The 15,053-nt window shown below is 46.9% G+C and overlaps 1 protein-coding gene and 1 pseudogene across 1 annotated transcript; one reads left to right on the top strand and one right to left on the bottom strand.

Moving 5' to 3' along the window:
* The first annotated feature begins 7,407 nt into the window (after positions 1-7,407).
* LOC140604515 (sal-like protein 4) lies at positions 7,408-10,754 on the top strand. The gene is given in 5 exon segments (XM_072775750.1): positions 7,408-7,772; positions 7,830-8,306; positions 8,308-8,639; positions 8,642-8,764; positions 8,767-10,754. Coding segments are annotated over 5 exon segments (1,773 nt in total). The 3' UTR covers positions 9,243-10,754.
* A 64-nt stretch (positions 10,755-10,818) lies between these two features.
* On the bottom strand, positions 10,819-14,629 carry LOC140605093 (integrator complex subunit 4 pseudogene; annotated as a pseudogene).
* Between the last annotated feature and the right edge of the window lie 424 nt (positions 14,630-15,053).

Raw genomic sequence — 15,053 nt, forward strand, 5'->3', positions numbered from 1 at the left:
TCAGGCAACAAAAAGAAATAGAAGGCATTCAAATTGGCCTAGAAGAAGTCAAACTCTCCTTCTTTGCAGATGACATGATACCGTACACCTAGAAAACCCAAAAGACTCCACCCCAAGACTGCTAGAACTCATACAGCAAATTCGGCAGTGTGGCAGGCTACAAAATCAATGCCCAGAAATCAGTGGCCTTTCTAGACGCTAACGATGAGACTGAAGAAAGAGAAATTAAGGAGTCAACTCCATTTACGATGGCACCCAAAAGCATGCACTACCTAGGAATAAACCTAACCAAAGAGGTAAAGGATCTCTACCCGAAAAACGACAGAACATGTCTGAAAGAGACTGAGGAAGACACAAAGAGATGGAAAAATATTCCATGCTCATGGATCCGAAGAATGAATATTGGGAAAATGTCAATGTGACCCAGGGCAATTTACACAATGAATGCAATCCCTATCAAAAATACCACGGACTCTCTTCAGAGAGCTGGAACAGATCATCTGAAGATTTGTGTGGAATCAGAAAGGACCCCGAATGGCCACGGGAATAGTAGCCAAGAAAACCAGAGCGGGGGGCAGCACAATGCCGGATTTCAGGTTGCGCTGCCAAGCTGTGCTCACCAAGACAGTGTGGTACAGGCAGAACTACAGACACATCCATCAATGGAACAGAAGAGGAATCCAGAAGTGGACCCTCAACTCGACGGTCAAGACCATATATTTGACCAAGCAGGAGAGACCATCCACTGGAAAAAAGACAAGTCTCTTCCATAAATGTCAGGGGAATACTGGACAGCCACATGCGGAAGAGGGAAACTGGACCACTGTCTCACACCAGACACAAAGATAAACTCAGAATGGATGAAAGATGTAAATGTGAGACAAGATTCCATCAAAACCCTGGGGGAGAACACAGGCAATGCCCTTCCCGAACTTGGCCACAGCAACTTCTTGCAAGATACACCCATGAAGGCAAGAGAAACAAAAGCAGAGATGAACTATTGGGACTTCACCAGGATGAGAAGCGTCCGCACAGCCAAAGAGACACTCAACAAAACCAACAGACAATCTCCAGAATGGGAGAACCGTTGTACAAATGACCCGTCGGATAAAGGGACAGCATCCAAGATCTCTAAAGAACCTATTCAACTCAACAGCAGAGAAACCAACAATCCAATCTGGAAATGGGCAAAAGACACGAACCGAAATGGCACAGAGCAAGACGTAGACGTGGCCAACAAGCCCATGAGAAAATGCTCCGCATCACTGTATTTCCATCAGGGAAATACAGATCAAAACCACAACGAGATCCCACCTCACAGCGGTGAGAATGGGCAACATTGGCCAGACAGGAAACAACAAATGTTGGACAGGATGTGCAGAAAGGGGAACCCTCCTGCACTGTTGGTGGGAATGTGGCCTGGTGCAGCCACTCTGGGAAACTGTGTGGAGGGTCCTCAAAGATTTAACAATGGATCTGCCCTATGACCCAGTAATTGCCCTGCTGGGGATTTACCCCAAAGATACAGATGCAGGGAAACCCCGGGACACCTGCACCCCGATGTTTCTAGCAGCAATGTCCACAAGATCCAAACTGTGAAAGGAGCCTCGGTGTCCACCGAAAGATGAATGGATAAAGATGTGGTCTCTGGATACAATGGAATATTCTGGGATCCCTGGGTGGCGCAGCGGTTTGGCGCCTGCCTTTGGCCCGGGGCGCGATCCTGGAGACCCGGGATCGAATCCCATGTCGGGCTCCCGGTGCATCGAGCCTGCTTCTCCCTCTGCCTGTGTCTCTGCCTCTCTGTCTCTCTCTGTGTGACTATCATGAATAAATAAATAAAATCTTAAAAAAAAAACAATGGAATATTCCTCAGCCATTAGAAATGACAATTAACCACCATTTGCTTCGACGTGGATGGAACTGGAGGGTATGATGCTGAGTGAAGTGAGTCAATCAGAGAAGGACAAACATTATATGGTCTCATTCATTTGGGGAATATAAAAGATAGTGAAAGGAAATAAAGGGGAAAGAGAAAATGAGTGGGAAATATCAGAGAGGGAGACAGAACATGAGAGACTCCTAACTCTGGGAAACGAACAAGGGGTGGTGAAAAGGGAGGTAGGCGGGCGGTGACAGGATGACTGGGTGACGGGCACTGAGGGGGGCACTTGATGGGTTGAGCACTGGGTGTTATGCTATATGTTGGCAAATTGAACTCCAACAAAAAATAAATTAATTAAAAATAAGTAAGATCTAACTGTTGGGGTGCCTGGCTGGCTCCGGTGGTGGTGCATGTGATTCTTTGTCTCAGGGTTGTGGCTTCGAGCCCCACCTTGGGTGTGGGGATTACTTAGAAATAAAACTTTTAAAAAAATAAAGCACTTTTTAGCACTTATGCAGAGGATAACCTTTGATCCTTTAGTTTTTGAAAAAATGTGGCAAAAATATAGGAATGTGAAATGATCTGGTAATATTAAAAGTAAAATTTTTTAAAGAAGTTTTAACTTTTACTATAGATCAACACCGAAAAATATTTGAAAAATAAAACCTCTTGCTAAAGAAGCTAAATGTTGGTATTCTAGTGTTCTCTTTGTAGATCCCGGTCTGTACTTCCGGGCATGTGGGTTAGAGACTCATCAGGACTCTGAGTCTCCCCTTTCTCCAAAGGCCCCTTCCATACAACTCAGCTCCACTTAGTCCAACTTCCCATCACCATGGTCTGTCTGCCTTAAGGCCCTGGCGGTGGCACAATGGTGACCTTCAGCCCCACTTGCCAGGTTTCTCAGAAGGTCATGGCCCTGGTCATACGGGGTCAGACAGGCACTATCAAAGATACCCAGTAAAGATTTCTGGTGGCCCTCAGCCTAGGTCTCTGCTACTGGAAGCAACCTGGTGCCAGAGAGGCAGCTTTTCTCTCTCAGTCTCCAGAAATCTCTTTGCATTTTGCCTCCAAACTTCTGAATTGAGCTAAGAGTAGGAGAAAGAGTTTATTTTGTGACCACAGTCTATATATTATTATTAAGGTAATTCCTGAGTTATGCATCCTCCAGTCACCTCAGATAGCACCATGGCTGTTCACCACCCCACCCCCACAGACCAGAAAATAGGTTTAGGTATTTATCCCACTGGAGCCCTATCAGGCATCACTTAAGCTGTTTTGTTTTGTTTAAATAATTAGTGCAAAGTACTTTCCCCGAGTGAAATACACATTCTCACAGAGGCGATTTCCCTAGGGATTCCCGTGCTGCGGCCCCAAGCCTTGGAAGTGTTTTCCCTCAACCAAAACCAGTACTGAACTTAAACATCAAGGGGAAATACTCCAAGGAGTCCTGAGCTGACCTGTACTCTTGCCAAACTAGCAAAATCCTAAAACCATGGGCTAGAGACCAAGTAAATGAGCACATCCCTGGTTGAAACTGATACATCATTTAAAAAAAAATCTCCTCCAATGATTCTATGGTACAGTTAGGGTAGAAACACTCTGTCCAGTCATGTGTGAGGATGATGAGCAAACAATTCTATTGTCTGACTAAGGCAATACCTGTCCTACTCCCAAGCTCTAGTTGTATTGAACTGTAATTCTGGGAAACCACTTTATTAGAGACCCATCTGGTGGCTCAGCCAGGAATCGCACAGGGTGTCTCCAGGAAGGAAGGGGCCAGTCCTGGGGCCTCTGCTAGTGCTAGGACCCCTAAGATTTATGCACACACTCCCTTCTCAGAGGAGGCCCCGTTCTGGTAGGATTATCTCCACTGACCCATGGATGTGTGTTGGGCAGTTGTACTGAGATCAAGGGACTTCAGCATAGGGCTGATAATGTATAATTATATAATCACACAACGAGACTTATTTGGATGGCACGCTCACAGCTTAATTGAATGGAGAGGTCCCTCACAGGATATCTTTCAGTGGCAACAGTATAGGGCCACCACCCAGAAAGCTAGGATAGAAAAGAAACTCCCCAGAGGAGAGGGATTGAAGAAGGGCTTACTTAGGGAGATGATGTCTCGCATCGGGATATGGAGTCTCTGAGCCAGGGAATTATGAATGGATGACAGGATCTTAGAGACACTAATATTCATGATTTATCTTATCTACTGTTAGTAGATTCAGGTGGTGATTCACAGGATATGCACAGAAGATATGGCTAAGCTATAAATGGCTTAACCTCTACCAATCTGGGCTATGTTTAAATCAATTCAGTGTGTAAAAATTTGAGGTTGGTAACAGTGGTTTTTTGAGTTCAAGGTCTCTGCCTGCTGTGAAAAAATAAACAGAGGTCTGCTATGCAAAGATCATCTTTGGCTCATCCATAAACCTTGACTGATCATTTCAAATGATTTGTCTTTATGTTCATGGATTAGTTTTCCTCTTGACCAAATCCAATGCTAGAACCCTCTTCTTATATAGATTTTTTTCATTTCAACTATTGTACTTTTCAACTCCAGAATTTTTAACTCCATTTTAAAATCTATCACGATGTATTGAAACTCTTGATTTGGTAAAATTGAATCCTTTCTGGTTTCATTTTTTAGGAGGGAGAGAAGGAAAAGAGGAAGAGAGAATCTTAAGCAGGCTCCACACTAAGCATGGAGCCCATGGAGGGCTCGATCTCATGACCTGAGCCAAAATCAAGAGTCAATTTACCAACTGAGCCACCTAGGCGCTCCCCACCCCCAGGTTTCATTTCTTAAGCATCACTGAAATAGTTCTTTTAAAGCCACTTCCTTAGGAGCATGGTCCTCAGTTTCATTACCAATCTCTGCCCACTCCCATGAACGGTACTTCCTTTCTTTGAGTGACTGCCATCCTCTGTTGTTGAATATTGACATTTTGAATATCACAGCGTGGTAATTTTGCAAACGGCACTCTTCTGCCTTTTCTGGGTTTTATTTGTTTGTTTACAACTTGTGTGGATGGTGTTACTTGTTTAATGTTTTTCTCAACTTTTTGTAAAGGGTCTTTGTTATGAGTGCCCTGAAGTCTCTTCTGTTAGCCTAGCGGTCACCGTGTGATTTGAGAGAGAGCCCCTTAAATGCCGGGAGCCAAGCCACCACGAAGCACTCTGCTAGTCACTGCAGACGCCCCTGCGCTGCGCTCTGCCCCACAGGGCGCAGGCAGGGAGTTAACTCTGTCTTCCCTTCCCTTGCTGTTGCCCTGGTGCTGAAGGCAAACTCATGTGGTCCTCTCAAGGGTTTTCTAAGAATATGTCCAGCCACGGGCATCAGCATGGCCCTTGGATTGCCTGGCACACAGCAGATTTTCGGTGTCCTTCGTCCCTTGATAATCCCCAGCATCTTCCTTCCCAGGTGTTTCGGTCTGCCTGCCTCTGGCCTCTCTGGTTGGCCCCTTGCCCAGACAGGTGTGGCTAGTATGTTCACTGACATGCTCTTGGCAGTGTCACCCAGGAGCTCCTAAAAGCTCTGAGGCAGTTTGAAACTGCCTCAAACAAATGAAAGACCCTGAGTCAGTGCTTCTTGGAGTCCCCAAGGAGGTCAGAATACACAACCACAATTCTCTGAGAATAATCAGTCTTGCTGGCATGAGCACACTGTCCCAGGAAAGTAGACCACTGTCCTCATGGTGACCACAGAGCTGGGGAGTGTGGCATGGTAGGTGGTTAAGTTAAAATCTCATAAAGACTGTTTTACTGAAATTCAGTACCTTTTTCTTTTTTTCTTTTAAGCCCTTCCCCAGGTTTTGTGTTTTTTAGAAGTCAGAAAAAGTCGATTCCAATAGTTTTTGTCAGCTTGATCATTGCCTTCATGAAGGGATGGTGTGTCAGAGTTACTTACACTAGCATTTTAGGTGACATCATTCAACCTATTTTATTTCATTTCATTTCATTTATTTTATTTTTAAAGATTTTATTTATGAGAGACAGAGAGACAGAGAGGGAGAGAAATGGGGGTCAGAGACACAGGCAGAGGGAGAAGCAACCTCCATTCAGGGAACCCAATGTGGGACTCAATCCTGGGTCTCCAGGATCATGCCCTGGGCTGAAGGCAGCGCTAAACCACTGAGCCACCCGGGCTGCCCTATTCACCTATTTTAATTGTACATTCCTTTTCAAAGGTGATACTAGTAGGTCTCACCTGAGCATTCATACTTTTTCAATTTATTTTTTTCCTTTTGTTTAATTTCAAATTTGGAAAACATATGTATACATCTTGTTCAAGTTTTGTGTTCATCAACATATTGTCAAAGATAGATACTTGCTCTTGTTTGTAATAACCAAAGGGTCAGCTTTATAATAAGCATGCAGCCTTATAAAATATCAAGATGTTTCACTCGAGAGCTTTATTAACTTACTTCATATTGTTCAAAATGTCACACCACAGTGATTAGTTGAAAAAGCATTGTGATCCATTTGCATGAATATGCTTTTGATTTATACATATACTTTGACTTTGTCATAGAATTGCTTCCTGTAATCTATCTCTTAATCCTCAAAAGGACCTCATAAAGACAATATTATTCTGGTGGAGTTTAGGCTCTAAGTAGGCCCCAAAGAGCGTTAATACTAGAGGTTGAGGCAGTAGGGTTCAAAGAAGAGAATCTAGAGAAGGTACAGTATGTTTACAGAGTATGCATTATTTTCATTGGGGTGAAGTAAACTCAGACAAACCATGTAAATTCCCAGAACCAAATTAAATTTTCTAAACGTCTAGAATATCTATTCACATGGTTGTAAAAAGCTCCTAAATTCCAAGGTAAAAAATGATCCTTACTTCAGCTCATGAACTTGAATGTATGACATTGAAGGTAGACCTACTACTCACTAATCAGTCACTTAAACATGCATGCAGCAGCTCATTCTGGATCTCATGTTGCTTGCTTTCTTCTTTATAATTTTATTTAAATTCAATTAATTAACATATAGCATATTATGAATTTCAGGGGTAGAGATCAGTGATTCATCAGGTGCATGTAACACCCAATGCTCATTACATCACGAGCCCTCCTTGACGCCCATCACCCAGTTACCCCATCCCCCCACCCACCTCCCCTCCAGCAGATTCAGTTTGTTTCCTAGAGTTAAGAATCGCTTATGTTTTTTTCTCCCTCTCTGATTTCTTATTTTATTTTCCCTCCCTTCCCCATTACCCTGTTTTGTTTATTAAAATATGAGCAAAGAACTCCAGGAATTTGTGGCGGAGTGGGCAAATAACCGAGGCCCTCCCGGCTGCCCGATGCTCGCACAGCCTCGAGGCGCAGGCAGGTGGAACCCCAGCGCGTCAACTCGTAGGAGGACGGGGCCCAGTGACACCCCCGGGACCGAAGGACTGCACACAGGACTCGTCGGGAGGAGACTCGCAGCTGTGAGAAATGCTGTGCAGAGCTCTCCAGCTTCTCGGGGTTCCTAGGACACGAGACAAATCGCACTGCCCCAGCTGTGCGCACATGACCCACGGCAGGGGCCGGGCTGGGCAGAGTCCCCGGGCGCGCTCAGCCGCCGCCGCCGGCCCAGGGGGTGCGGAGGGTCCCAGGGAGGGGGCGGCGGCCGGGGCGCTCAAGGACAAGCCGGGGCGAGTGTGTCGTAGACCTGAAGGCCGAGACCGCCTGCCGAGCGCGCCCCAGGACGGAAGCTACTACCCAAAGGCAAAGCGGCCGCCACCTGGTCATTGCGAGCCCCGCGGGGCACAGGGTGCGGGTGAGCGGGCGCAGCGCCCGGCGCCAGCAGCCCCCGGGCCGGAGCAGATCCTGCGTCCGCAGCAGCCGCAGCTGCAGCACATCCCGCTCCCGAGGCCTCCGCCGCCGGGGAGCACGTGGGCCTGCGCGCCCTCCACTCGGGGGTGACCCCCTCCAGACCCTGGGCCGAGCAGGGACCCGCAGCTTTCTGCGACCAGCAAGTCGGCAGCCAGGGCCTGTCTCCGGTCGCCCGACACCAGCCCAGCTGCCTCACGCGAACACCCCTTCCCCGCAGCTCCCCGGGCTGCGCCCTTGCCCTGGAGCCCAACGGACGAGGGTGCTGCCAACGCCAGGTCGCGCCTTCCCCGTGCTTTACTACCTCAGGCCCCGGGCTCTGTGCTCCTCCAGAGCCCTTCCTCCACCGAGGCGTTAGACCCGTCCAGGAAAGGGAAGGGGAAGCCGCCGAACGTGTCCCTGGGGCAGGCCAAACCCAGACAGGCCGTCCTCTGCAAGCACAAGCCTAAGTACTGTAGCAGGGCTTTGGGGGCCCATAGCTCCCTGCAGATCCACCTCCGCTCCCATACCGGAGAGAGACCCTTCGTGGGCTCTGTCTGTGGCCGCCGGTTCACCACCCAGGGCAACCTCAAGTGCACTTGCATGGACATCCCCAGGGGAGGCCCACCCCCAGCTCTTTCCCAAGTTCCAGGACAAAGCGTCGGCAGGCCATGGCATTCCCTATGCACTCTCTGTAGCCATCCCGGTAGATGAATCGAGTCTCTCTTTAGACAGCAAACCTGTCCTTGTAACAGGGACCCCCGGTCTAGGGCTACCTCAGAATCTCTCTTCAGGGACTAACCCCAAGGACCTCCTGGGCGGCCCGCTGCCCAATGACCTGCAGCCCGGGCCTACCCCAGAAAGTGAGGACGGGTCCCTACTGTCTGGGGGGGTGGGAGCAAGCCACACTTCCCCGAGGGTTGGTGGTTTCCAAGGGAGTGGGACCCCGGAGCCGGGTCGGAGACCCTGAAATTACAGCAGCTGGTGGGGAACATTGACAAGGCCACCACCGACCCCAACGAATGTCTCATTTGCCACCGGGTCTTGAGCTGCCAAAGCTCCCTGGAGAGGCATTACGGCCCCACACTGGGGAGAGGCCATTCCAGGGCAAGATCTGGGGTCGGGCCTTGTCCACCAAGGGCAACCTGAAGATGCACCTCGGGGTTCCCCGGACCAACACGTCCATAGAGATGCGGCACTCGTGCCCCATCTGCCAGAAGAGGGTCCCGAACGTGGCCCTGCTGCAGCAGCGCATCCAGATGCACACGGGCAGCCAGAATCCCCACACGCCTCTGCCCCAGATCCCCTGTGACTTCCCAGGTCCCGAGGCCGCGATGGTCAGTGAACACGGCAGCGCGGGTGCCACCTGTCATGATGATGTCATCAGAGCATCGACTTGGATGAGCGGGGCCCCAGGACGCTTCGGGCTGCTTCCCAGCGCGCACTCGGCATCCCCCACGCTCGGTCACACAATACACTTTGCGGACAGCAGACATATACAATGCATGTTATCAACGTTCTCCATCATTAACCACATGACAAAGCTCTTTTAAAGGTACAAGGGGAGGCTACGGAAGGAGTTGCTTCCACCTGTATTCCTGATTGCACTTTCTTCCTCATATTTGTCAAAACAGAAAGAAGCATTTTTTTTCTTTTCTTTAAGTCTTTAGTTTAAAAAAAAAAAAGGGCAAACCTATAGGATTTTCAACTTTTGGTGACAGTCATGGAAATCTGGAGACTCATGAGTTCTAAGACTAGGGTTTCTGAACTGAAATTAAGAATTCAAGGATTACAGTTAAAGTCTCAGAGCGAAAGACATGAGGCCGAGTATTTTTCAACGAAAGCCCAAAGAGAAAAACAGAGGCTGACGACAGAGAAGAGCTGTGACATAAACCACAGACGATGTTGGAATTGTGATTTCTGTTAAATTTTGCCATGTATGCATGGATGTACGTACAGATACACACACATAGATCTCCGACAGTTCTTGTTCCTTAACGGTTATGCTCAAGGTTTGGTGGGGGGACCATCATTCTTTGTCTTGGCATATTTTGCTTACTTTTTGCTATGAGAGGACATAGAAAATTAAGTATAAAGATGATTTAATTTCAACTGTAAAAGAAAATATCAGTTTTTTAGTCCATAAAATCCAGACACCTACTGATAAAGCATCCTAGGAGGATCATCACTAGAAAAGTCCAATGGGACACACGGAAAAACTTCACGTTAACTACTTCCAAAGACAAAATTATTTTCACACTTTCTAGAGGTATTCAATATTTAATGTTGACGCCTGATAGAAAGGTCTGAAGTACTACAAACGCTCAGACATTGTAGAAAAGGATGTAGTACTGCCACGTCTACCATCAATTCTATCTAAATAAGTGCTATTTTATGGTGTTAGTTATTACTGTATATAAAACTATTGAAGACCAAGATTCTTTGGACATATTCTTACAGTTTCCCCAAATGTATAAGATGGAAATAGGACTTTTTTGAGCATTCATTTTTTTCCCCTCCTGATTCACTAGCACCTCTCAAAATGAGCTCTAGGGAATCATGAAGTCCATTCGATAATTTCCTACTAAACACCCTAAATTACATATAAGACCGCCATGTTGATATAGATCTACTCAGATTGTCAAGGAATTATTTAACTTAGATTATGAGCAGCTACATTTCCCAGTGCTTCCAGTCTGGGACCTCATTTCTAAGTGTGTGAGTTGGTTCTCCTGTTTCCATAATAACCAATTTAACAATCAGCTTGGCAGTCAACTACTTTAGAGTTAGTTTCATTAATGTTAGCTCTCATCTCATTAATACATGAATCGACTGACACTGTGGGACTACTTATTTTTCTATATACTCGTAAAAGGGCTCTGAATTCAAGGTAACAAACCTTCTGGAAGAATTAGCTCAGGCTCTTTTGTTTAAACTCAATCTTGGGGATCCCTGGGTGGCACAGCGGTTTGGCGCCTGCCTTTGGCCCAGGGCGTGATTCTGGAGACCCGGGATCGATTCGCACGTTGCGCTCCCGGTGCATGAAGCCTGCTTCTCCCTCTGCCTGTGTCTCTGCCTCTCTCTCTCTCTCTCTGTGACTATCATAAATAAATAAAAAATTAAAAAAAATAAACTCAATCTTTTCCTTGTAGAACCTCAATGTATATTTTAGAATTTTCTTCCAATACTTTAGGACTCACTTAAACTTCTAGTCCTAATAGGACGATTTCCTTTTGTTGCTGCAGGGACCTAGAAATGCAACAAAGTTATGAGCCAGAAGTTTTTCAGTTTTTGAATGTCAGTAAAAACCAAAAAAAAAGGAAACAATTAAGAAATTCCAGGAAGTAAATTGGAATACAAAGTGGTCTTCATTTCACAGGACTCCCTCTATCGTTAATCCTCACGAGAATGAACACAGAAAGGAAGCTACTCCCTTACTGTATAATGAAAATCGTGATTTTTGGAATGCTTTTTCCAAATCAAAAAGCTCTCGAAACTAGTTCTTTCTCTTTCCTCTTTCCTGGTTTTGAGTAAAAGACCCTTCTTAGTAGATGATCTGGTACATACCGAGCACTGCTGGTTGGCTGCACACACATGTACAACAACATCAACCCAACAAGTAGAACCAAACGTCACTCTACTTTCACGGCCTTTGTCGTTTCTAATGGCTGAGTAATATTCCATTGTAAGCTGTAAGACCACACCTTCTTCTGTTGTTGTTCTTGTTGTTGTTTTCTCAACTTTATAGAGGTGGTGGGGGGAGTCAGGGAAGGAAGAGGTGTGGACTTGAAGGTTTTTGATTTTTTAATGCAAAATAATTTATTTTGTGTTTGATACCAGATGAGACGATAAGGGTGATGGTGCTCATGCCCATACGCCGGCTCCAGGTGAAGTGCTCTAGGCTTCGGGCTCACTCTGCTACCTAAGAAGGTCTTTCTCAGCTTCAGCTCTACACAATGCTTGTGACTCAGCGCCTTGCGGGTTTGGGCATTATGTAAACGTTCACAGACTTGCTGAAGGGGATGGTGCCCTCCATGCTGGTTTCCACCTGGGGGGACACTTTGCCACCTTCAATCCAGGGGGATTTTGGAATGCGGGAATTGGAGTTGTAGGCCGGTAGCAGCCTCACTTCCACCGGGCATGGTTCTGTCCAGGCAGTATGGGAGAGGTACACCTGAGTGATAAGCCGGTGGCGCCCTGGGTGGGCCAGGATTCCGCAAGTCTGCCGGCTTAGGATGAATCATCTGAGCCTGGCCATCTGGATAGAAGACCTGGACCTTCACAGCACTCTCAGGGTCCTGCACATGTTCCAGGGTCGCATCGACATCCTGGGCCACAACCAATCCAGACGTAAACCGCAAAGGGTTGTCTCCCTCGCCTGCTGGCTCAATGATGGTGGCTGAAGTGTGTGGATCTGCTCTGGAAGGGGGAGGTGCAAGGAGTACTCTGCCTCAGCATGGTCTGTCGAATTTTGACCACTTCCACAGGCTTGGATGTCATGAGTCGGGGCATAAGGTCAAGAAGTTTGTCCACAAAGCTGTCCTGTAGGTGGGGGCAAATCAGCAATAAAACACCTCTGAAAAAAGTCCACTTCCTGTAAAAAGTTTTCACACATCCCAAATAAGGGGTCAACTCCTCGAGTAGTCCGTGCTGTTACTGTAAGTTGCAAGGCTTTGGCCTGCAGCCTCATGGGATGTATAATCACCACCTGTTTCTTCTCCACACCACTGTACATGAACTCCATTTTGTAGGTCTCTTCCATGATCTGGTTTTGCTGCTGCGGAGGCCAAGTCACTCTGCTTCAAATATAAAGGGGCAGCCACATTCCACAGCTTTCCTTGCAAGGCCTTGATGAGAAGAAGCTGACACCGAAGATAGGTAGCCGAGAAGTCAGCAACTCCTGCTAGTTCAGACTGAAGTTCTCCAAGTCTTTGCAGATCCCGGATGGTGAACTCCAGCAGCTTCTGGGTTCCCTGAGGGGCCCGGTGCTCTGAAGACTGTACACCCTTTCAGGGCTCTGCTGCAGGAACTGATGGGACGGGTCCTCATGGGGCGCAATACCGGGAGAAACGGCCGATGACACTAGTTCTCTACCTGATAACCTTAAGGCAGGAACAAGATGAGAAAGACTGTCTCGGAGGTAGGCATAATGTCTGAAGGTATGATCTGAGAACAGTGCTGGCATTGTTGGACAGGTTGTAGCAGCATTAAAAATAAGAACCAAAACTGCAATGTAAGCTGGGTCATCCATGTCTGGTTCAGCTGGGTCAAAAAATGGATGGGTGCTCAGGCGCTCTGGCACCAAGGGAAGCACCAGGGTTGGATGCCGACTTCCCAGAAACTTCAAGCACTTCCATATAGAGTCCCTATCAGTAGGGGACTTGGTTAAATTTTTCAGCAGCTCCACCAGTGCGAGATGAATCCCTTCTTTAGTCGAAACATTAGTACAGCATAAAAGTTCGTGAAGAGCCAGCCTCTCGAATATCTCTGGACGAATCCTCTAACACAGCCAGGACACTGCCAAGCTGATCCTCTCGGAGAGTGATGTTTTTAGAAATTTTTCTCATGCTGTGTATGGACTGCAGACGTACTTCCTCAATTTCATCATTAAACATGTCCACCGGGAAATCAGGGCGGCACTTCTCCGCAAAAGAAGGTGAAGATTGGGCCAGCATGCAGAGAGCCTCCACAGCAGCGATGCGGACCTCATACATCTCATCTTCCAATCCAGGAACAAAGGCTCCACAAGCTCCTGACTCCATCAAGTTCACAGCTCCTGTATCTATTTCTTCTTTGGGAGCATCACCTCCCCACTTTCTGCCACTGGAAAACTCTTCTGACCTGTAAAGTTCCTCAGCACGTTCACGTGTAGTGCGTTTTCTCCTGAGATCTGACATGAGCTTCTTGTCGAGCGTCTGCTCCAAGATATGAAAACTGAATTGTTCCATCGAGCCCAATAGCTTTGCAGCCTGAACTCGAACCACCCAGGAGCCATCACTGACCATGGGACAAATTGCTCCAAATGCATCATCAACTAAGCGAATTTCTTCATTAGAAGAAGGAATGGGGACAGTGCTTTCAGGATAGAGCTGACTGATAGCCCAGATAAGTTGGACTGCAGCACTGCGCACTTGTTCACAGTCATCAGACAACAATTTACAGGCCTGATTATAAATTGCTTGGTGTAATTTCAGTCCTCTTTCATGAAGCTGCAACATGGCTTTTATAGCTGCTCTTCTGACACGTGGGTCTTGGTCACTGAAGTAATCCCCTATAATCTTCTGGACATCTCTGACAGCTAGGCCTTCTCCATCTTTTGTGACACTTGTCTCCAAAGAGCCAAGATTGCCAAGTAATTGCAGGCACTTATTTCTTACACCAGGAGACGTATCTGTGAGGTGTTTGCAGGCTACATCAACTAATCCCATGTGGATAGCTTGATTCTCTGGGAGTTTGGCGCCAATTGCAAGCAAGGTGTCCAACAGTTGAGCAAGGACTTGATGAGACTTTTCATTCTGCAGGATGTTAATGGCATCATCCATAATGCACTCTGGTGAAAACGCTGCAGGCTTTGATAATAAACCCAACAATGATGCAATTTTCAGTCTCACAGATGGATCATTCTCCTTGTAACAATGTTCCAGGAGAATCCTGACTACTCCTTCCACACTTTCTGCTTCAACAGGCTTTCTGGCAAACTGGAGTAGATACTGCAAAGCATCCACTGGGGAGGGAGCTTTACACCGATCTACGTGGAGTGCTGAGATTTACTTGGTTTTGTCAATCGCAGTTTCTTGGTTGCAATTTCCTCCTGTTGTTGCTGGACCACCTTAGTGAATTCCTCGTACGCTCGTTTCTTTAGGTGAGCCGCCACGACTGCCCGCCACACCACAGCTTCCTGATCCATCATATTTCGATGGACACCGAGGCTCCTTCCACAGTTTGCCTATTATGGACATTGCTACCAAAAACATTGGGGTGCAGCTGTCCCGGCTATTATGCTGAGTAAAAACAGTCAATCGGAAAGGGACAGACATTATATGGTCTCATTCATTTGGGAAATATAAAAATTAGTGAAAGGGAATAAAGGCAAAGCAGAGAAAATGAGTGAAAGTATCAGTGAGGGTGACAAAACAGGAGACACCTAACTCTGGGAAACAAACAAGGGGTAGTGGAAGGGGAAGTGGGTGGAGGGGGTGGGGTGACTGGGTGATGGGCAATGAGGGGGGCTCTTGGCGGGATGAGCACTGGGTGTTGCGCTATATGTGGACAAACTAAACTCCAATAAAAAATTAAAAATTCAAGAAAAAGAAAACGGGCGCTTTATGTAAAATAAGCAAACATTTAACTGATGGATTCAGTAG

The sequence above is a fragment of the Canis lupus genome, chromosome 15 (assembly GCF_048164855.1).
Source record: "Canis lupus baileyi chromosome 15, mCanLup2.hap1, whole genome shotgun sequence".
Lineage (NCBI taxonomy): Eukaryota > Metazoa > Chordata > Mammalia > Carnivora > Canidae > Canis > Canis lupus.